Source organism: Orycteropus afer, unplaced genomic scaffold, assembly GCF_000298275.1.
Source record: "Orycteropus afer afer isolate SDZICR_OR568_19922 unplaced genomic scaffold, OryAfe1.0 scaffold00021, whole genome shotgun sequence".
NCBI classification, from domain to species: Eukaryota; Metazoa; Chordata; class Mammalia; order Tubulidentata; family Orycteropodidae; genus Orycteropus; species Orycteropus afer.
The window spans coordinates 12,997,993-13,018,559 of NW_006921608.1; the positions used below are offsets into that span (position 1 = coordinate 12,997,993).

General features: G+C 40.6%; 1 protein-coding gene across 1 annotated transcript in view; it reads left to right on the forward strand.

Annotated features, from left to right (window-relative positions):
- Positions 1-20,567, forward strand: part of RGS22 (regulator of G protein signaling 22) — a gene marked incomplete at its 5' end in the record, with an annotated part of 150,188 nt that overhangs the window by 74,842 nt on the left and 54,779 nt on the right. The window contains one exon of the mRNA XM_007934882.2: positions 759-860. Within this exon, the coding sequence (XP_007933073.2) occupies positions 759-860 (102 nt within the window). The remainder of the gene's footprint in view (positions 1-758; positions 861-20,567) is intronic.

The following is a 20,567-nucleotide window of genomic DNA, read 5'->3' on the forward strand; positions in this document are numbered from 1 at the left end:
CGTATACCCATGTTTGCCTTCACTGACAATGCAGTACTGTATGTGCAAAAGGGTTCATCTTTGTTGTCTGTATCTCCCATGTACCTCTATATGTCTTTCTCTTCCTCAGTGCTACCATATTGATTACTCACATTTGGTACATTGCCCTTCTCTTCACCCAAATCAGTACTTATCTCTGTCTATCTAACAGTGTTCCCTCCCCTCCCCTCCCACCCAACAAACAAAGAACCAACAAAGAAAATTTCATTCCATAGATAAACCTTTCCTTGACTTTTACAATAACAGACCAATACAATATTTGTCCTTTTGTGATTGACTTATTTCACTCAGTCCAGTATGTTTTTTTAAATCACAAGCATAGTTTTCATTTTCCTCAGATGAAAAGTATTTAACTGGTTCAATTATAAGTACAGTGCTTGGTTCTAGTATGATGCACATTTGCCCATCTGTATCAAAATACCTTCAGATTTTGGTTGGATACCCCATATAATATGTGGTTACTCTTTAACTGTTAACTAGAATACTTACTATTTTAATCCAATTATGTGAAAGGCATATATGCAAAAAATAATGTTCTAGAGACAATACCAATAAATATTTTGTACTACTGTCTGCTTGTGATAGAAGAGTAAAACCATCTTCATTTGAACCTGATTTATGCTAACACCAGAAAGCTAAATAATTACTGTTTTGAAATCAGAGCTTTGTGGATCTTTAATAATTGGATGGTAATAATTTATGTATTTTTCCATCTGCAGTTGTGGAAGAACAGTGTGTACTTTTGGTTTGATCTACAGGCTTATCATCAACTTTTCTACCAAGAAACACTTCAGCCTTTTAAAGTATGCAAACAAGCCCAAGTAAGTAGTAAATAATATTGCTTCAGTGTAAAGCTCTAAATACACAGGAAAATGAAAAGTTCTGTCCTGCTCCAAACAAGAGAAACCTGGGAGTGCAGGCAAACAGGTAACAGTTAAATTGTTGCCATGGGTTTACTTTATTTGAATGTCAGCAGAATATTGTTTCATAATCTGATTTGTGGATTCTCATTTTATCTATTTTATTTGGCTTGCTTTGTTTTTTCTTTGCTGCCAACTACTTGTTCTCCCTAACAAAGGACATCCCAACTCTTTGCTAATTTATATGTTTTTGGTTTGTGAGTGATTTAAAAGAGAACCCTGGGAGTGGAGTTGTAATGAATCACTGAAGTAATTGGGAGCAGAAGCATCGGCCAATGATGTTCTCTGATCTTCTTGCGGAAGTCAGAGATGTTAGATATACAGGTGTGCGTCATTAAACACCCATTTGGGCACCATCCAACTACATATACATCTGTGGTCCCCTGAGGTGTTTTTTTTTTTTTTTTTTTAACAGGAAAGCAGATCTCCTTTTGTTTAATATTTTCCCCTAATGGTTTTAAAGACCCCAGGCCCCCAGAGTAAATGAGCAATGGGGCTCCAGGGCACATCTCAAGCCCTACAGTGCCTCTTTCTCTGCCTCCTCCTTCCTCTTCTGCTGGCTTTTTTCAGCCGCCCAGTAGCCATACAGCCTTTCACTCCCAGATACAAGGCAGCACCTCCTGTGGCTCCTCTGCTCTTGCTGTGGGCACTGGTGGTACCAGCTAGGCCAGGGACACTTGTGGGCTCCTGGTTCTGGGCAGCAGTGGAGCAGCTGCATGTGACCAGGAAGCGACTATACCAACAGGGCAACAGCATCTAGTGTTGCCACTGCCAGCCTTGCTCCTGGCACCTGCACACCCAGTCTCTGCACTCACCTCCCTGCACCCCCTAAATGCTCTAATTGCACCCAGATGTGCGCAGAGTCCTAATCCCACCGCTAGCACAGCCTGAACCTGGCATCGGCCAAGGCTAGCCTCCTGTATCAAATGGATACAGCTCTTAGGCTTTGTCTGTCATGCTCCTATAAAGTTTCAATGTAATAGGCTTTATGGGGATTGAACTACTGATTGTACGGGGGCTGCCTGTATATGGTATGGTATTTGCACAATATCCAAATCTTATAACATCCTATTTCATAGAATATATAGTGGATGTTGAGTGACTCATACTTAGGCTGTTGACCTGCCTAAAAGCCAGGAAAGGATGTTGACTTACTGTGTGCCTAAGGCATTTGACTGCTAACCAAAAGGTTGGTGGTTCAAACCCACTAGCCACTTCTTGGAAGGAAGATTGGGTAATCTACTTCTGTAGAGATGTCGCCTTGGAAACCTAATGAAGGGTTGGTATGAGTTGGAAACAGCTCAACAACAATGAGTTTGAGTGAGACCAAAATTAGCAAATTTAATTTTTGTCTCCTAAGTTTGGTAGCAAAGGAGTCTCTGGTGGTGTAGTGCCTAAGGCATTTGACTGTTAACCAGAAGGTTGGCAGTTCAAACCCACCAGCCACTACCCACCAGCTGCTCCATGGAAGGAAGATGGAATAATCTATTTCGTAAAGATTTACTCCCCTGAAAACCCAGTGGAGGTTGCTGTGAGTCAGAATCGACTCAATGGCAATGAGTTTGGTTTTGGTTTTTAGGTTTGGTAGCTGTATCTATATCTGTATTTCCCTGCTCTACATTTTATTTTATAGGAGCTCTGGTAGCATAGTGCCTAAGGCACTTGACTGCTAATCAGAAGGCTGGCGGTTCAAACCCACCAGCCACTCCTCGGAAGGAAGGTTGGGCAATCCTACTTCCGTAGTGATACTGCCTCGAAAACCCAAGGAGGGGTCGCTATGAGTCAGGGCCGACTTGATGGCAAATAACAACAACAACAACATTTTATTTTATGTATATTCATTCCTTCAAGGACCTTGGCATGTGTGGGGGTCTCAGTGCCACTTTTTCACGTTGGGAGGGGCCAAGACCTTGTCTTCTGTACCCTGTGGGCTATTATAACCCAAGCCTTTGGTTTTCCATTTGCCAGCTGCATTGTCAGAGTATGCTTTTCATTTGGGTTTTCAGTACACTTTAATTTTGGCCTGGCTATTTCTTTTACTATCTTAGCAATGTATTTATTTATATTGTGATTTGGGTGAAAGTTTACAGAACAAATTCATTTTCTATACAGCAGTTCATATACATTTTGTTTCATGACATTGACTACAATTCTTCACAGTATAACAGCTTCTTTCTACTTCCTCCCTATATGTAGTTACCTCTTCCCTGTGTCCTTCTTTCCTATGCATTCCTGCCCCCTGAGCTATCTCCCTCTGCAAATACTGCCCTTCTGTTCTCCCATGATTCATCATTCTAAGGAATGTATCTACCAGATGTAAATGTTCACTGTATATGCCTGTTTGTTGTTTGGCTGGAAGCCACAGGAGTGAGTGAATTCAGTTCTAGATCTGAAGGGTGACTAGGGGCCATAGTCTTGGGAATCTCACCAGGCTCTATCAGACCAGTAAACATGGTCTTTATTATGATTTTGACTTTTGTTCTACATTGTTCTCCTTCTCTATCCAGGATCTCCTGTGCCGATCCCTTTCCAAGTGGTTGACAGTGGTAGCCAGGCACCATCTAGTTCTTCTGGTCTCATGGTCATATAGGCTCAGCTATGTATTTTAAAGAATATTTGTTATATTTTATAAAATATTTCTAGATTTTTTATAGAGAAAGGATTTTCAAGTAATCTACCCTGCCAAATGCTAGAAAAGTACAGTCAAGTGCTTGTGATGGCAAGAATCAGTCACATATATTTTCTTATTTAATACTCATGGTACGCATATGAAGTACTGTGTACTGCAGAAAGCAATTTGGCCTTTGTTCTGGTTTCCTGAGAGCTAGACCACAATAGAGCAGGATATCATGAGGCTAATGAATGGGAGATGACTAGACCAATGGGAACCACTTGGGAGCCTGATGTTGACTAGCCTTAGGAGGCATGATATAATATATCATGGCCACATGAGGAAGCTGATAAGAGCCTAGAACCCTAAGGCTCAAAGGAGCTTCCTGGTTGGTGGAAACATTTGTACTTGAGAGGGTAGCATGCTTTCTAGGGACATGGAAGCTTTATGCTGTGACCCCACCCAGACCTTGTCCTTGTGTCTCTTCATTTGAGTATAATAAATCTGTAGTTGTATGTGTGGTATAAAGGGCTCTGGTGGTACAGTGGTTAAGTACTTGGCTGCTAACTGAAAGGTCAGTGGTTCAAACCCACCAGGAGTTCTGCAGGAGAAAAGACCTGGCAATCTGCTCCCATAGCAATTACAGCCTAGGAAAGTCTACAGGGCAGTTCTACTCTGTCATATGGGGTCACTATGGGCAGGAATTGACTGGACAGCACACAACAAGAAGTATGGTATATTCTTCATTACATTCTGTGACTCATTCCAGCTAATTGTCAAACCCAAAGGGGTAGTAAGAGCCAACTCGTGTAAGGATGTCATGTAAATTCCCAAGCTTATTATAGCTAGAATCCTAGGGGTGGTGGGAAACAAGTCCTGAATCTGTTGCTAGCAGGGCAGAAGGTTAGGGTATCATGTAGTCTCCATAAACTTGAGGCTGGCATGTGCCTAATTGGCAGTCTGAAGGACTATATCCTTTTAATTTATGAACTCTGATCTAGCTCCAGGAGACTAGGGTCAGAAAAGGGCTATGTAAGCTGCTGTTCTGAATGGTGGTATCTATCTAACTTGTGAGCTGTGATCCAACTCCAAGTGATGAGAGTTGGAGAGTGCCACTTGGGTATCTGGTGATGAGGATGGAAAAGTGGGAGGGTGAGGACTAGATCATTCTCCACATTTTGGGAATTGGATTCAGGCTGATCCTTACCACACAACTGGCTACAAAGATGAGATTTGCCCACTTTTCCCCTTATTTAGTGCATGTATTAATCTTAAATTTTTGTAGTTTAAAGGAAACTTCAGGAGGCATGGTGGCAAAGTAGTTAAGCTCTTGGCTGCTAACTAAGATCTGCAGTTCGAACTCATCAACACTGCCACAGCAAAAAGATGTGGCAGTTTGTTTCCAAAACAATTACAGCCTTGGAAACCCTGTGAGGCAATTCTACTCTGTCTTATGGGGCCGCTATGAGTTGGAATCGACTCAATAACAATAGTTTTTGTTTTTAGTTTTGGTTTTAAAGGTACAGTGCAATGTGCAGTGGATTCCTTTTTTTTTTTTTTTTAATTGTGATTTGGGTGGAAGTTCACAGAGCAAATTCATCTTCCATACAACAGTTCACACACACCCTGTCTCATGACTTTGACTACAATCTACCACAATGAAATAGCTCCCTTCCCACTTCCTCCCCACAGCCTCCTCCTGCGTCCCTCCCTCCATGCACTCCTGTCGCACCCCCCCCCCCCAGCTATTTCCCTGCTCACGCATAGCCCCTCTATTCTCCTATGCCTGCTCTCTCCAAGAGTGCAATGTGGATTCCTTTTTATGGCCTTTCTTGTAACTCCCCACCAAATGACTGGGTGGGACTGCATAAATGCAGTGCTTGTAGCCTATCAACAAGATTGGACAGCTTGCTGATAATACAAATAAGGTACATGGCACACTTATGGGTGACCTCAAAAACCAAACTCACTGCCATCAAGTCGATTCTGACTCATAGTGACCCCCTTTGGCTTTCCAAGGCTATAAATCTTATGGAAGCAGGCTGCCTTGTCTTTCTTCTGCAGAGCAGCTGGTAGTTTCAAACATCAGCCTTTTGCTTAGCAGCCAAGTGCTTTAACCACTACACCACCAGAGCTCCTTTTATGGGGGATAGGACCTGCAAATAAGGTTTATACAACCCTAACAAGGGGATTAGTTTTGCCATACCACGAGGCTTAAAGGGGAGCCAATCCCAGACCATTCCCAGACCATAGGGGCGACCTCAGAATCACCAAGAAAGAAGAGCTAGGAGTGGAATGCATCCTTTGGACCCTGGATCTCTGAGAACTTCCTAGACCCAGGAGACAGAGCTATAATTCTGGAGATGGAGAGAGGCAGTGAGATGCAACAGCAGAAAATGGTGCAAGCAGAGGCAACAGAACCAGAGACTAGCAGGAGATGGTGTGGTGAGCTTCCCAACTCACAAAGTGAGAAAGCTACACACCTTTGGGCAGGAGACTTTCTGGTGGAGTAAGATGCCTCTGGGCACTTGGTGGAGCTAGGCTCACTGGCTCATGGAGCAAGAGAGCTAAGCGCCTTCAACCTGAGGCTTACTGGTGGAGTAGGGTGCCTCTGGGTACATGTTGCCAGAGCTAGGCTTGCCAACCTACAGAATTAAGAGAGCTGAACTCCTTTGGGCCACAGCTTACTGGCAGAAAAAAAGCAATTATGGGCACTTACTGGTTAAAGAGCTTTGTAATACTTACTCAAGCAGGACAGAGTCTCTAGAACCAGCCCAAGAAGCCTGAGAGACTGAGGGGCCAAGGTCTGGAGAGAGGCCTGCCTGTGAACTTAGCCAAGTAGCTGTCCTGACTGAAGAGCTGTATCATGAGTCCTTGCTGATATACTGCCTTATAACCTGTTACATCCCTAATAAATCCCATAATTTTGAATATTGTATGTGAGTTCTTAAGAGGTATGTCTGACCTCTACCTCGTAGCAGTCATCCTTGGGCTGATGCTGATAATGATTCTCCCACCTCCTGATGTCAGAGGAGGTCAGATGCTCCCACCATGCCATTTTTATAAAAGGAAATGAGATTTCTGAGATAAACTTGCCAAGGTCGCAAAGCCAGGGACAAACTTAGGCTCAAGCTGAAGATATAGAACCTTCATTTCTGTACTTTGCCTCCTTTTCAATATAAAAATTCTCATGTCTACCTAATATTCTTAGTGCCTTCAAGTTGATTCTGACTCATAGCGACCTCCATTGGATTTCCTTTGTGGAAGCAGACTGCTCCATCTTTCTTCCATGGAGTGGCTTATGGGTTTGAATCACTGACTTTTTGCTTAGCAGCCAAATGCCTTAACCACTATACCACCAGAGCTCCTGTCCACTAATAGAACTTTTCTTAAGATAGTATAGGATATATAGATGAAAGTATTTTGTAGTATAATGTAGAGCACTCTATGGAGTAAATAGATATTATTATTGTTGTTATAGTCATTGTTAAGGTTCTGTCAGTTACCTGGATAATGGAGAAGGAAAATAGGAATTTGAAGAAATTAAAAAAGTAAAATAGAAGAATAGCAGTTCTTGAATGAATAACAATTCACTCCAATAATAGTACTTATTCTGAGTTTCAAGATACAACTTAAATTAAAATATAGTTTTATTTTATTTTGTTCTTGGTTCATAGAATCACAACCTTTTAAGAATCTCTTGTACAATATTTTGTTACTTATAGTTAACATTCACTGTGAGCTTCCTATGTTCCAGTAATACATCTGTGAATACAAAGATGATTAAGGCCTAGTTCTTGGCTTAAAGAGTTCACTTAGAGAGTGAGAGAAAGAGATAATTACTGAAGTACTTCAGTCATGTTTAAAACAAAAAGCAGAAAAATATAATCTTAATGAAGATGAAATAATTTCTTTCTTCACCAGCAGATAACAGTTATTTATTTTTTTTTTCAAATAGCCATTCAGCCTCTTTTTAAACAACCTCTTTTCAAAATGAACTATTTCCTCTTATCTCATTTTTGAGGCAAAAGCTACTATCCATTGATTTTATTCCTGCCATGTGATCCCCCTCCCCCCCCCAAAAAAAAACAAACCCACCAAACTCACTGCCATTGAATTGGATCCAACTCATGGCAACCCCTCCTTGGGTTTCCAAGGCTGTATCTCTACAGAAATAGATTACCCAATCTTCCTTCCAAGGAGTAGCTGGTGAGTTGAACCACCAGCCTTCTTATTAGCAGTCAAATGCCTTAGGAACTACGCCACCAGAACTCCTTGCCATGTGAAGCTACACAAAATAAATGCTGGACATCCTGTTTTATTTACATTAACTTCTTCAGACTAAATCTCATATCTTTTCAGTATCTTTAGCCATAGCTAGATGAAATGTTGACATTTGGAAGTCTCACTCCTGACATCTCCACTCAGTGCTTTGACAGCTTGAAAGGCTCTAGCCTCCTGCCCTTGTAAGAGACTCTTTCTACTTCTAGCAAATAAGTCAGTACAAGTGACTGCTATTGCCTACCCAAGGCATGTTACAAGCTCACTGCTTTACTCTTTTTTTTTTTTTTAATTGTGATTTGGGTGAAAGTTTACAGAACAAATTCATTTTCTGTACAATAGTTCATATACATTTTATTTCATGACATTGATTGCAATCCCCACAATGCAATAGCTCTCTTCCCACTTCCTCCCTGTGATTACCTTTTCCCTATGTCCTTTTTCCCTGTGCATTCCTGCCTTCTGAGCTCTCTGTACAAATACTGTCCTGATCTCCCATGGTTGATCATTCTAAGGAGCGTACCTACCTGTTGTAAATGTTCACCTTATATGCTTGTCTATGGTTTGGCTGAGAGCCACAGGAGTGAGTTCAACTCCAGCCTGAAGGGTGACTAGGGGCCATAGTCTTGGGGGTTTCACCAGTCTCTGTCAGACCCACAAGCCTGGTCATTTTTATGATTTTGAGTTTTGTTGCACATTTTTCTCCGACTCTATCCAGGATCTCCTATTTTTATCCCTTTCCTACTGATTGACAAAAATGGTAGCTGGGCACCAGCTAGGTCTTCTGGTCTCAGGAGTATGTAGACTGAGGTTTGCATGCTTTACTAGTCCCTCGGACTAATGATTTCCATATGTCTTTGGTTTTCTTCATCCTTCTTTGTTCTGGATAAGGAGCGACCACTTGTTGCATCTTAGATGGATGCTTGCAAGCTTTTAAGACCCCAGTCACTGTTCATCTCACTGGTTTACTCTTCTTGTTGTTATGTGCCGTCAAGTTGGACCCAACTCATAGTGACCCCTCCTTGGGCTTCCAAGGCGGTATCACTATGGAAATAGATTGCCCAACTTTCCTTCTGAGGAGTGGCTGGTGAGTTTGAACTGCCAGCCTCCTGGTTAGTGGTCAAGTGCCTTAGGCACTATGCTACAGAGCTCCTGGTTTACTCTTAACATTTGCAAAATATCACAAGAGAAAGGAGAAACAAAAGCTGAGTGAATAAATGACATTAGACCTGTATTGTGCATTGGTGTTTTCAGGAAGCTATAAGTTATGTTGTAGTGAAAAAAGTACAAGTCTGTTTAAAGTGAAAACAGTTTATTGTAACAAAAGAGCATTTTACAGAATGGAGAAACACAGTCAAGAAACACTGAACAAAAATGCTCTAAGGAGCTATAGAATTACAGAGGTTGATAAAGGCAAAGACCCAAGGGGATACAGTTGAAGTATTTTTGACTGGTTAATATTTACAGAGTTTCAGGTGCCAGTGTCTTGGTTGACCACCTCTGTCAGGGTTGACTTCCTTTGTCAGGATGGCTCTAGGTGACAGGATTTTGGCTGACCACTATAATCATATATTTCTTGCCATCTAGACATCTGCAGCTTTTGTTGAGTTACTTTAACATTATGATGGTGAATTCTGTTGAAATATAAAAGCAAAGAGTTTGTTGAAGGACTAGGAGAAAAAGTGTTTTGATATAGAAAAGATATAACCTTGTCTTTAACATCAGCTTATTCTAATCATAAGTTGGGTTAGTTAAAACAGGTTTGGAAAATTACAGATACAAGTGAGGATTTTATTTTCTTAGAATTAATTGGCATATCACCTAAAGTCACATGCTTAGCACAGTGTTTAACACCTGGACAAATCCAATAATCTTCTCTTAATATTGGCTACTTCTAATCACAAGTGCATCTATAAGTAGAGTTGTTGTTGTTAGGTGCTGTTGAGTTGGCTTCGACTTATAGTGACCCCTTGTACAACAGAACAAAACACTGCCCAGTCTCACAATCCTTGCTATACCTGAGCCCTTTGTTGCAGCCACTGTGTCAATCCATCTTGATGAGGGTCTTCCCATTTTTTGCTGACCTTCACTTTACCAAGCATGATCTCTTTCTCCAGAGAATGGTCCCTTCTGACAACATGACCAAAGTAGGTGAGATGAAGTCTGGTCATTCTCACTTTCAAGGAGCATTCCGCCTGCACTTCTTCAAGGACAGATTTGTTCATTCTTCTGAAAGTTGATGGTACTTTCAGTATTCTTCGCCAACACCACAGCTCAAAAGCATCAACTCTTCATTGGTCTTCCTTATCATTGTCCAGCTTTCACATGCATATGAGGTGACTGAAAGGACCATGGCTTGGGTTAGGCATACCTTAGTCTTCAAAGAGACATCTTTGCTCTTCAGCACTTGAAAGAGGTCTTTTGCAGCAGATTTTCCCAGTGCAATAAGTCACCTGATTTCTTTTCTTTTTTTAAATTTTTTACTGTGATTTGGGTGAAAGTTTACAGAGCAAATTTACTTTCCATACAACAGCTTACATACACTTTGTCTCATGACATTGACTGCAATTTCCCACAGTGCAACAGCTCCCCTCCCACTTCCTCCTCATAGCTACCTCTTCCCTGTGTCCTTCCATCCCATGCACTCCTGCCCCCTGAGCTGTCTCCCTGTGCATGCACAGCCCTTCTATTCTCCCATGATTTATCTCTCCAAGGAGTTTATCTACCTAATGTAAATGTTCAGCTCATATGCCTGTCTTTTGTTTGGCTGGAAATCACAGGAGTGGGTTCTATTCCAGACCTGAAGGGCAGCTAGGGGTCATGGTCTCAGGGATTCTACCAGGCTCTATCAGACCAGCAAACCTACTCTCTTTTTAAGTCACCTGATTTCTTCTTCTTCTTCTTATTTTTTTAAAATTTTATTTTATTTATTGTGATTTGGGTGAAGATTTACAGAGAAAATTCACTTTCCATACAGCAGTTCACATATACTTTGTCTCATGTAATTGACCACAGTTTACAATGTAACAGCTCCCCTCCCACTTCCTCTCCATAGTTACCTCTTCCCAGTGACCATCCCTCCATACTCTCCTGCGCCCTGAGCTGTCTCCCTGTGTATAAGCAGCTCTTCCTTCTCCCATGATTGTTCTCTCCAGGGTGTGTGTCTACTTGATAAGTCACCTGATTTCTTGACTGCTGCTTCCATATATTGATCCAGATTTCCAGGAGGGCAGGCCTGCTCCCTCCACAGTGGGTCACTGACTAGGCTTGGGTCAGCTTAGTGGCACTGAGAGGTCTGTGCTTGACTTTATCAGTAATGTTAGGACAACAGATTACTAGCAGGCACTCTCTTGACTCCAGTGCCGCTGAAACCTAGTGGATCTTTGATGCCACGGGTGGGCAGACTCATAGAGAAACTCCAGAGCAGATCGTGGTCTGGGTGGGTTGGGCGGCACCAGGGGCCAGAGAGAGAAACCCCCACGGCAGATCGTGGAGCCAGGAAGTTGTCGTGGGTTGGGTTTTTGGCACTGAGGGGCCTTAGGAGTGGGTTTTCTGCACGTGTCTGAGCCTGGCAGAAAGTGGCGACCCCCTAACAACTGGAGTCTTTGCTGAAATTGAACTGCGGGCCTGTAAATAATAGTACAACGTCGTCAGTAGCAGCCCACTCAAGGCCCTAGAAACCACCCATAGCAACAGCAAGCTTTCCGTCTTCCGCTTCCACCTTCTCCGCCAATAACTTCACTCATCCAGTGGAAGAAACTACATTCAGCCACCATAAAACCTCCTGGTTCGAACTCTAAACCCTCTTTAGGACAAACAGAAACCCATATCCACATTCCACACAGTGATTCCACCATCACAAAGAAAACTGCAGAGCAACCTAATGTACCTGAATTAATAACTAAAAAATAAATAAAATAAAATACACCCCTTCACCTTTTCAAAATATTAAACCATAAAACCAAGATAAAACAAATCAATACATAACGAGCAGTTAAAGACAACCTCAAAATGTCTAGGAAACAACAAGCAACTTCAAATCAAACAAAAAAACAGGACAAGGCATTAGAAACAAAACCACAAACAAAGGTCTCAAAGGAAGAGGAGACAATAGAATTATCTGAGAAGGAATTTAGAAGATATGTTTATAGAGCTTTACAAGAGCCTAAGGAAACCCCAAACAGAAACAAGGAGAACATAGTTCCCTAGAAGAACTCGGAAAAATCATTCAAGGACAAAATAATAAGATTAATGCACAATCAGAACTCATACAAAAAACAGCAGTTAGAAATCCAGAAGATGAATACCAAAATTACAGAATTACACAACACAGTAGAAGCACAAAAGAGTAGGTTAGAACTGGCTGAAGAACACATATCCCAACTAGAAGACAAATCCCTGGACACTAGCCTATATGAAGAAAAATCAGAACAAAGATTTAAGAGAAATAAAGAGAACCTAAGAATAATATGGGAAGACATGAAAAAAAAAAACCAATTGGAATTCCAGAACAAGAAGAGGTGAAAAAATCCACCGAGAAAATTGTGGAAGACCTGCTAACAGAAAACTTACCCCATATCATGAAAGAAGAAAAGATGTATGTCCAAGAAGTTCATAGAACCCCACACAAAATATATCCCAAGAGAAAAACACTGAGGCATATTATAATCAAACTCTCCAAAACCAAAGACAAAGAAAAAATTTTGAGAGCTTCCTGGGACAAAAGAAATATTATTTATAATAATCAAGCAGTTAGGCTGAGCTCCGATTACTCAGCAGAAACCATGCAGGCAAGAAGGCAATGGAACGGCATATATAAAACACTGAAGGAAAAGAACTTCCAACCAAGAATCTTATATCCAGCCAAATTATCTATCAAATATCAAGGCAAAATCAAAGCATTCTCAGAAATTAAGGAATTTTATAAAAACCAGACCAACCTTACAAGAAATGCTAAAAGAATTCTTCCAATAGAGAACCCACAACAGAGATCAATAAAACTAGGATATGTGGCATCAACACTAAAACAAAATCAGAAATAGAAACTCAAAATAAGACCATAAAACAGTGTATTCTAAAAACCAAGGAAGTCAATCAGCACACAACAACAGCAACTAACCTATCAGAGGGAATACAACTTCTAGGTACAAACTTTAAAATGGAGAGGAAAACAGGACAATGTCTTCACAGTATGCACTATTCTAAAAATGTACAGACAAGAATATACTCTAAGATAACCACAGAGAAAAGTAACAAGCCCCCTAAGCAAATCCGGAAGGAAGGAAAGCATATGGGTTTAATAAGCACAAAACCAACAGTAAAGAAGAAAAGGGAGAAAGCATTAGCCAACAAACTGAACTCACCACAGAAAAGTATATGGACAAAGAAACACCAACAACATGGCAAAAAAACACAATAGAATGACAGCAATCAATTCATACCTATCACTAATTACACACAATGAGAATGGACTAAATGCACCTGTCAAGAGAAAGAGAGTGGCAAACTGGATAAGAAAAGAAGACCCATCGATATGCTGCCTACAAGAGACCCACCTTAGATCTAAAGATGAAAACAAATTAAAAGTTAAGGGATGGAAAAAATATACCAAGCCAAGGGAAACCAAAAAAAGAGCAGAAGTAGCAATATCGTCAAAAGGGTAAAAAGAGAACCTACAGATTGGGAGGAAATATTTACCTCTGACATATCTGATAAAGGACTTATCTCCAAAATCTATAGAAAACTTCAGCACCTCAACACCAAAAAGACAAATAACCCAATTCACAAATGGGCAAAAGACTTGAACAGACACTTCACTAAAGAAGATATACAGGCAGCCAATAAACCACATGAGAAATTGCTCACGATCATTAATCATTAGAGATATGCAAATCAAAACAACAATGAGATATCATCTCACCTCAGCAATAATAGCAAAGTATAACAGGTCAGAAAATAGCAAATGCTGGCGAGGTTGCAGAGAGATTAGAACTCTTGTGCACTGCTGGTCGGATTGTAAAATGGTACAGTCATTGTGGCAAACAGTATGGCATTTCCTTAAAAAACTGAAAATAGAAGTACCATTTGACCCAGCAATTCTATTACTAGGAATATATCCTAAAGGGCTGAGAGATAGCACATGAACAGACACATGTACATCTATGTTCATCGCAGCACAAATCATTATAGCAAAGAGATGGAAACAACCTAAATGCCCATCAATGGATGAGTGGATAACCAAATTATGGTACATGCACACAATGGAATACTATGCTACATTAAAGAACAATGAGGGATATGCAAATCATCTCCCAACGTAGATGAACCTGGAGGACATTATGCTGAGTGAAATAAGTCAATCTCAGAAAGACAAGTACTGTATGAGCCCATTACTGTAAAAAGACAGAGAAGTGTTTGCTTGGGAAAGGGAACTCACTTAGTAGGTTTCCGGGATGGGGAAGGAAGAGGAGGGATTAATTTCGGGCTAGTTAGGGCCTACATGAGGATATGGGTAGGGAGAGGGATATACGGGAAGGATCTATGACCACCATGATAACATTAGGAAATGGGAGGACACTGAATTGTGCACATAAGAGATAGATGACAGATGCTATTACCAACCAATGTGTCCACAATACTGCATTGCCATTAACACCAAATACCAGGCTACAGATAAACACATAAACACCTGAGATGATCAGGCAGGGGTCAGTGAACAGAAGTATACTCTAGACCAAGGATAGATTCAGCTGAGGCTAATTTTGCACAAACATCAGTGATACAAAATACCTGCGGTCCTTACAGAAACAATAAAAGACAAACACAGACAACCAGACACTATGGGAGAGAGATCCAATAGATCTACTGTCTCAGGACCATAGTACTAGGAGACATCAGACTCAATTGGTACAACAAAATATATAAAAGCCTTGCTCCACATCTTACATTGATGAGTAGCGACTGCTGTCTTAAAAGCTTTCAAGTGGCCATCTAAGATGCAGCTAACAGTCTCCTAGTGTCGGAAGCGAAAAAGAATGCAAAAAAAGGGGGGAGGGGAATTCAATAGCAATCAGCCATAGGACACGGTGGCCCTCGAGACCGGAAGAACTAGATGGTGTCTGGCTACCAATGCCAATCACTCAGGAAAGGATCAAATCTGGAGATCCTGGATAGACTGGGAGGGAAAACGTGGAACAAAATCCAAAAACTCAATAATGACCAGAATTACTGGTCAGGTGAAATCTGGTGAGACCCCCAATACTATGTCCCTGGAATACATTTTGTGCCTGGAATAAAACGTACCCACGGGGACTGGCTCTTAGCCCAATAGTTAACAAGATGTACACATAGACCACTCAACCCAGGATGACACACCCACATACCCTATGGTAATACATCCTTTGGAGCAATAGACCATGGGACACCAGAAGACCAACATTGAAATTGAGGAAATGTAGGACAAACAGGAGTGCATAAATATGAGGGGCACAGGGGCAAGGTTACAGGGTAGGGAGGGGAGGAGACTGGGTTAGGGTTGGACATGGTAAATGGGGAATGAAACTAAATGTACATGTAATGTTGAATGTAAAACAAGCTCTTTAATAATAATAAATAAAATTAAAATAAATTATAAGAATAGGGGGGAAAAGAAAAGCTTGTGAGCAGCCATCTGTGGTGCAACTAATCGTCTCTCCCAATCTGGAGCAAAGAAGAATGAAGAAAATGAAAGATTAAAGGAAACAATTAGTCCAAAGAACTAATGGACCCCATGCACCTTAGCCTCCATGACCATGAGATCAGAAGAACTAGATGGTACCCGGCTACCACTGCTGACTGCTCTGAAAGGGATCACAATAGGAGATACTGGATAGAGTGGGTGAAAAATGTGGAACAAATTCAAAAGCATGAGAAAGACCAGGCTTACTGGTCTGATAGAGACTGGTGGAACCCCTGAGATTATGGTCCTTAGACACCTTTCAAGCCTGGAACCGAACTTACCCTTGTTGCTTAACTTTCAGACAAACAGTAGGCAGATCTATAAGGTGAACAATAACACCAGGGAGGTACACTCTCCTTAGAACAATCAACCATATAAGATCAAAAGGGCAGCATTGCCCCAGGGATAAAACTCAGAAGGAGGAAGGAATAGAAATGGGAAACGGAGGAAGTGGGAAAAGTGCTGTTACATTGTGGGTATTGGAATTAATGTCACAAAACAAAATGTGTACACATTGTTGAATGGAAAACCAATTTGCTCTGTAAACTTCACTCAAATCACAATGAAAATTTATTTTAAAAAATTAAATTACAGTAAAGTCAACAAAACAAAACAAAGAGCTCTATCAAGGCTCAAGAATATGCCCTTATTTGCCCACTTTCCCAGAGAACCCTAGTATTTGAGAGAAGGAAACCTTTACTCCATAAATTCTGCATTATGATGACAACGTTTTCTAATGAAATTGGAGCTAACTTTAGGTAACCAAAACCATGGGTGTTGCTAAAAATTCCTTTGCAGAACTTTTCATAGCATAAGAATGGGGCAGTGTTGAAGATTTTTTCTGATAATAAGCTTAGTTTTTTTCTTTGCTCACTGTCATCCATTACCTTACTTGTTTAGCTCCTCTCCTTACTTGGCATTCACAGCACTTAAACACTTCAGGGTGGTCCTGACATTTTAATTAAAGTGCTATGAGCTAACTGCTCCTTCTGTAGGCTGATGGTGTATTTTCAGGTGCACTAACAGAGCTCATTATTGCTTTATACAGCAGCAGCATTAAGAATCAAGCTGTGTTTCCTAAATCTTGAATGGACATGGGTGAAGGGTGAGGTTAAGGCTGTGTTAAATGTGGAAAATCGTGGAACTCTTTATAGCTTTATGGTAAATTTTGGTGTCTTCCTAATCAGAATGGCAGTAATAATGGACAATTATTATTCAGGCTTTGGTACACTGTTTATTTTTGTTAGCAGAGAGATGGTGTCCCAAGTAGCAGTTAGGCTTGGATCTGTAAGCACTGTGAATCACTGAGCACAGGGTCAGCAGGGTTCTCATCTTGCATCCTGTTTTGTGCTTGCTGGTCAAATAGATTAAGGGAGAGCACTTACAGCAGCCAGCTTTCTGGCTAACAGTTACACATGCATGTCCCCAATTCCTAATATTTATACCAGCTACCATAGGCATTTTTATGGAATATCACACAGAACAAAAAAAGCACTCCAGAAATCTCCTTTTAATCCTCTTATTTCCAGAAAGATCAACACCAGAATTTCTCTAAAACGTAATTGTCATTATGCCAACAAGCAAACCCCCTACCGTCGAGTCAGTTCCAACTCATGGTGACCACCATTGGTTTTTCAAGGCTGTAAATCTTTACGGAAATAGATTGCCTCATTTTCCTCTCTTGAAGCAGCTGGTGGGTTTGAACCAACAACTTCCTGGTTAGCAGCCAAAAGCTAACTATTTTGGCTAACTAACTATTTTAACCAATTCCAAAAGGAATTGGTGAACATAGTGGGTAACCACTATGTCACCAGAGCTCTTTAGGTATCACTATGGGTGACCTTTACTTAATGTTTGTTCTCTCTCAGGTTCTGTGAATAATCACTTTATATGGATCATTTTATTTAATTCTTTACAACCATAAAAGTTGAGATATCAGTATTTTCTTCATTTTATAAACTGAGATTTAGAGAAGTTAAAAACCTTCCTGTGGTGTAGTAAATTACATAGTGTGGCTTTTCTTGCCATAAGCCTTTGTAAACTCTGTGGTGGAATTTGCCATGAGCAACTGAGTAGCTCCTGATTGTTAAAGTCATCCACCTGGGGTGTTTCTGTCGGGAGCAGCATGAAGTAATTTTCTGGGGAGTTCACTTTCTCTCAAGTATATAGAATTCTGATGTTGGAATTGGTTAGTTTGGTCACTCTTCCAGGCTCAAAAGGAGCCCTCCTAGAGGCAGAAAGAGTCTCTCTGACTGCTGGCTGAGAAAGACATCTGCTGAGAGAAACGTGCTTCTGAGAGACGTGAGAGACACATGCTGCTGAGAGAGATGTGAGAGACACGCACTGCTGAGAGAGAGACATGCACTGCTGAGAGAGCGACGTGCTACTGAGACTGCCGGCTGCCGAGTGAGATGGCCAGCTGCAAGAGACTGAGTGCATTTCTGAATTTGAATTGTAGTCTGGTGCTTCCCTAATAAACTCCATAATCTGTTGAGTTCTGTGTGGCCAATGCAGTGAATTATCGAACCCACCAGAAAGGTTGGGTGCTGTAAGAGGAGCGATTGGTGTCAGGGTTGGTGAAAGGGTTGGAGGGAGGTGGCACGTCTGGCCTCACAGGACTGTGCCTTGGGCTGTTGATGGTGATTCTGTCTTCCTCTTGTGGGGTTAGAGGAGGTCAAAAGATGCAGCCTCCCTGCCCCTTTAGCACTTCCTAAGACCATCCATTTAGGAATTGGTGAACTTGGAATTTGAACCAAGTATTCTGACAAAGGAACCCTGGTGGCACAAAGGTTAAGTGCTCAAACTCAAATGAAAAAAAGTTGCTATTTCAAACCCACCCGCAGGCTCTGCAGAAGAAAGACCTGGTGATCTGCTTCCCTAATGATTCCAACTTAGGAAACCCAGTGGGACAGTTCTACTCTGTCAAATGGGGTTGCTATCAGTTGAAAATTGACTTGACAGCACCTAACCACAACAATTCTGACCCCAGATCCTATACTGTTAACTTCTAAGCTATGGCGACTTACTAATTTTCTAATAAAAAAATGAAGTATTTGTTTATCACTTTGTTTGATTTTTCAATTTAATATTTAAAAATATCTCTAAAATCATTGAATGTCAAGTTTCACCCTTTATATTTTTCCCCACTAAACTGTAAATTTTATGAAGACAGTCTGCTTTATTCACCTTGTATGTTCAGGAGTGGAGCTGGCATACAGAAGGTGATTTAGTATTTATTGAATGAATGAATGAACTCATTGGAATATTCACATTCTTAGCAACATATTACAAACCTTATTATAGATTACCATTGCTTATATGTTTTTTTTTTAAAGTTTTTATTCTTTAGTGAAAAGTTTTATGAGCCCCAAGTACCATCGCCCAGCTTCAGCAATTATCAACATTTTGGCCTTCCACACATACTGTGCTTTTTAGTCTAAGTTTTCCCTTAGTATTGAGTCATTTGTAAATTCTAGTGGAGCAACAGTGAATTCCCCCAACCCCTCCTACCCTACCTGAGGAACCTTATGATATCAGTATGTAATAAATCATAGCAGATGTGAACAGTTGTCTATGGGTGGAATGGTCTCATAGGTCCACAAGACAGACTTGTAATGAAGGTACCAGTACAGCTAAAGAAAGAATATTCTAGTTAACAAGAGGCATTGGTCAGCAGTGGCAGCATAGAAAAGGGTGTGTTGCAAAGGAGACTTTGACCAGGAGTTTGAAATGCTAACCATAGTTGTCTACTCCTCTGAGCATCTGGCCAGCTGTATAGGTCCCAATGGAGATTACATATCATTAGAATCCTTCCATTAACTCTCCTTACTTTGACTCCAAGCAACCTGCTACATTTAAGCTTGCTTTTCAACGTAGTCTCCTGGTTAACATAAATATCCAGCCTGCTTGCAGTTAATTTTTCTCAATGTAAATTAATCACTGATGCTCTGGTTTCTTGTAAAAACCAACCAACCAACCACCAGAGGAAGATTAGAATGGACATTCCCTGGGGATATACCCAAAATGACATTTCCCAAACGGTCTCCTAAACCCACTGCCAGGGAATCTATTCTGACTCAGTGATCCTGAAGGAAAAAGTAGAATTGCCCCATAAGGTTTCAAAAGCTGTAAATCTTTATGGAAGCAGAATGCCTCATCTTTCTCCTGTGGAGTGCCTAGTGAGTTTTGAATCACTGACCTTTTGGATAGCAGCTGAATGCTTTAACCACTACATCACCAGACCTCCTTACCCATCTTCTAAGCCCTAATAAGAACAAAATTCACAAAAGTTGAGGAAAACATCTCATTAGCATGGAGAAGTATTCCTGTGAGACAGGGTTTTCTAAAAGTCCAAACTATTAGTATTGTTGTGTTTTGCTCATTGAATTATATTCTTTGTTCACTGCTTTTCAAGAAATCATTTATTATTAGAGGTTAAATGATTCCATTAAAGTTTGAATACGTATGTTGATTTTGTTAGTTTAAGGTTGTTTTTTTTTTTTAAAAAAAAAAAAAAAACCTAATTCAAAAGTTGCAAAATTAAATCTTTATTTGTTCTTCAGGTTACCTCCAATGCTCAGTAGTAACCCGTGTGTGTGTGTGTATGTGTGTGTGTATTTGTCTGTTTTATTCCACCATGTACTTAATAGAATTTGCTTAAAATACTTAAACCAATGGCCCAAGTCCGCTTTAAAAGACCAGTCTATTTTCTCCCTTGAGTTTGTGGTTTGTTTTTGGCTTTACTTCACATGTTCTGTTTTCCCCTTCTGATTTTTCATTCTGTCCAAAATGATTCAAGTTTTTTTTTTATATATTATTGGCATTTTCTTAGATTCTCTTCTGTATTTAGTTCTCCTTAGTAGGATCTGAGTAGTTGCCAGAAATTCTCAGTTTGATTGTCATCACATTATCTTTTCCGTGCAACTTCATCTTGTGTTGATCCTCTTCAGTAGTTTGTCTCTCAGTATCAAGATGTTGCAATCCCTAGATCTCATCTTTA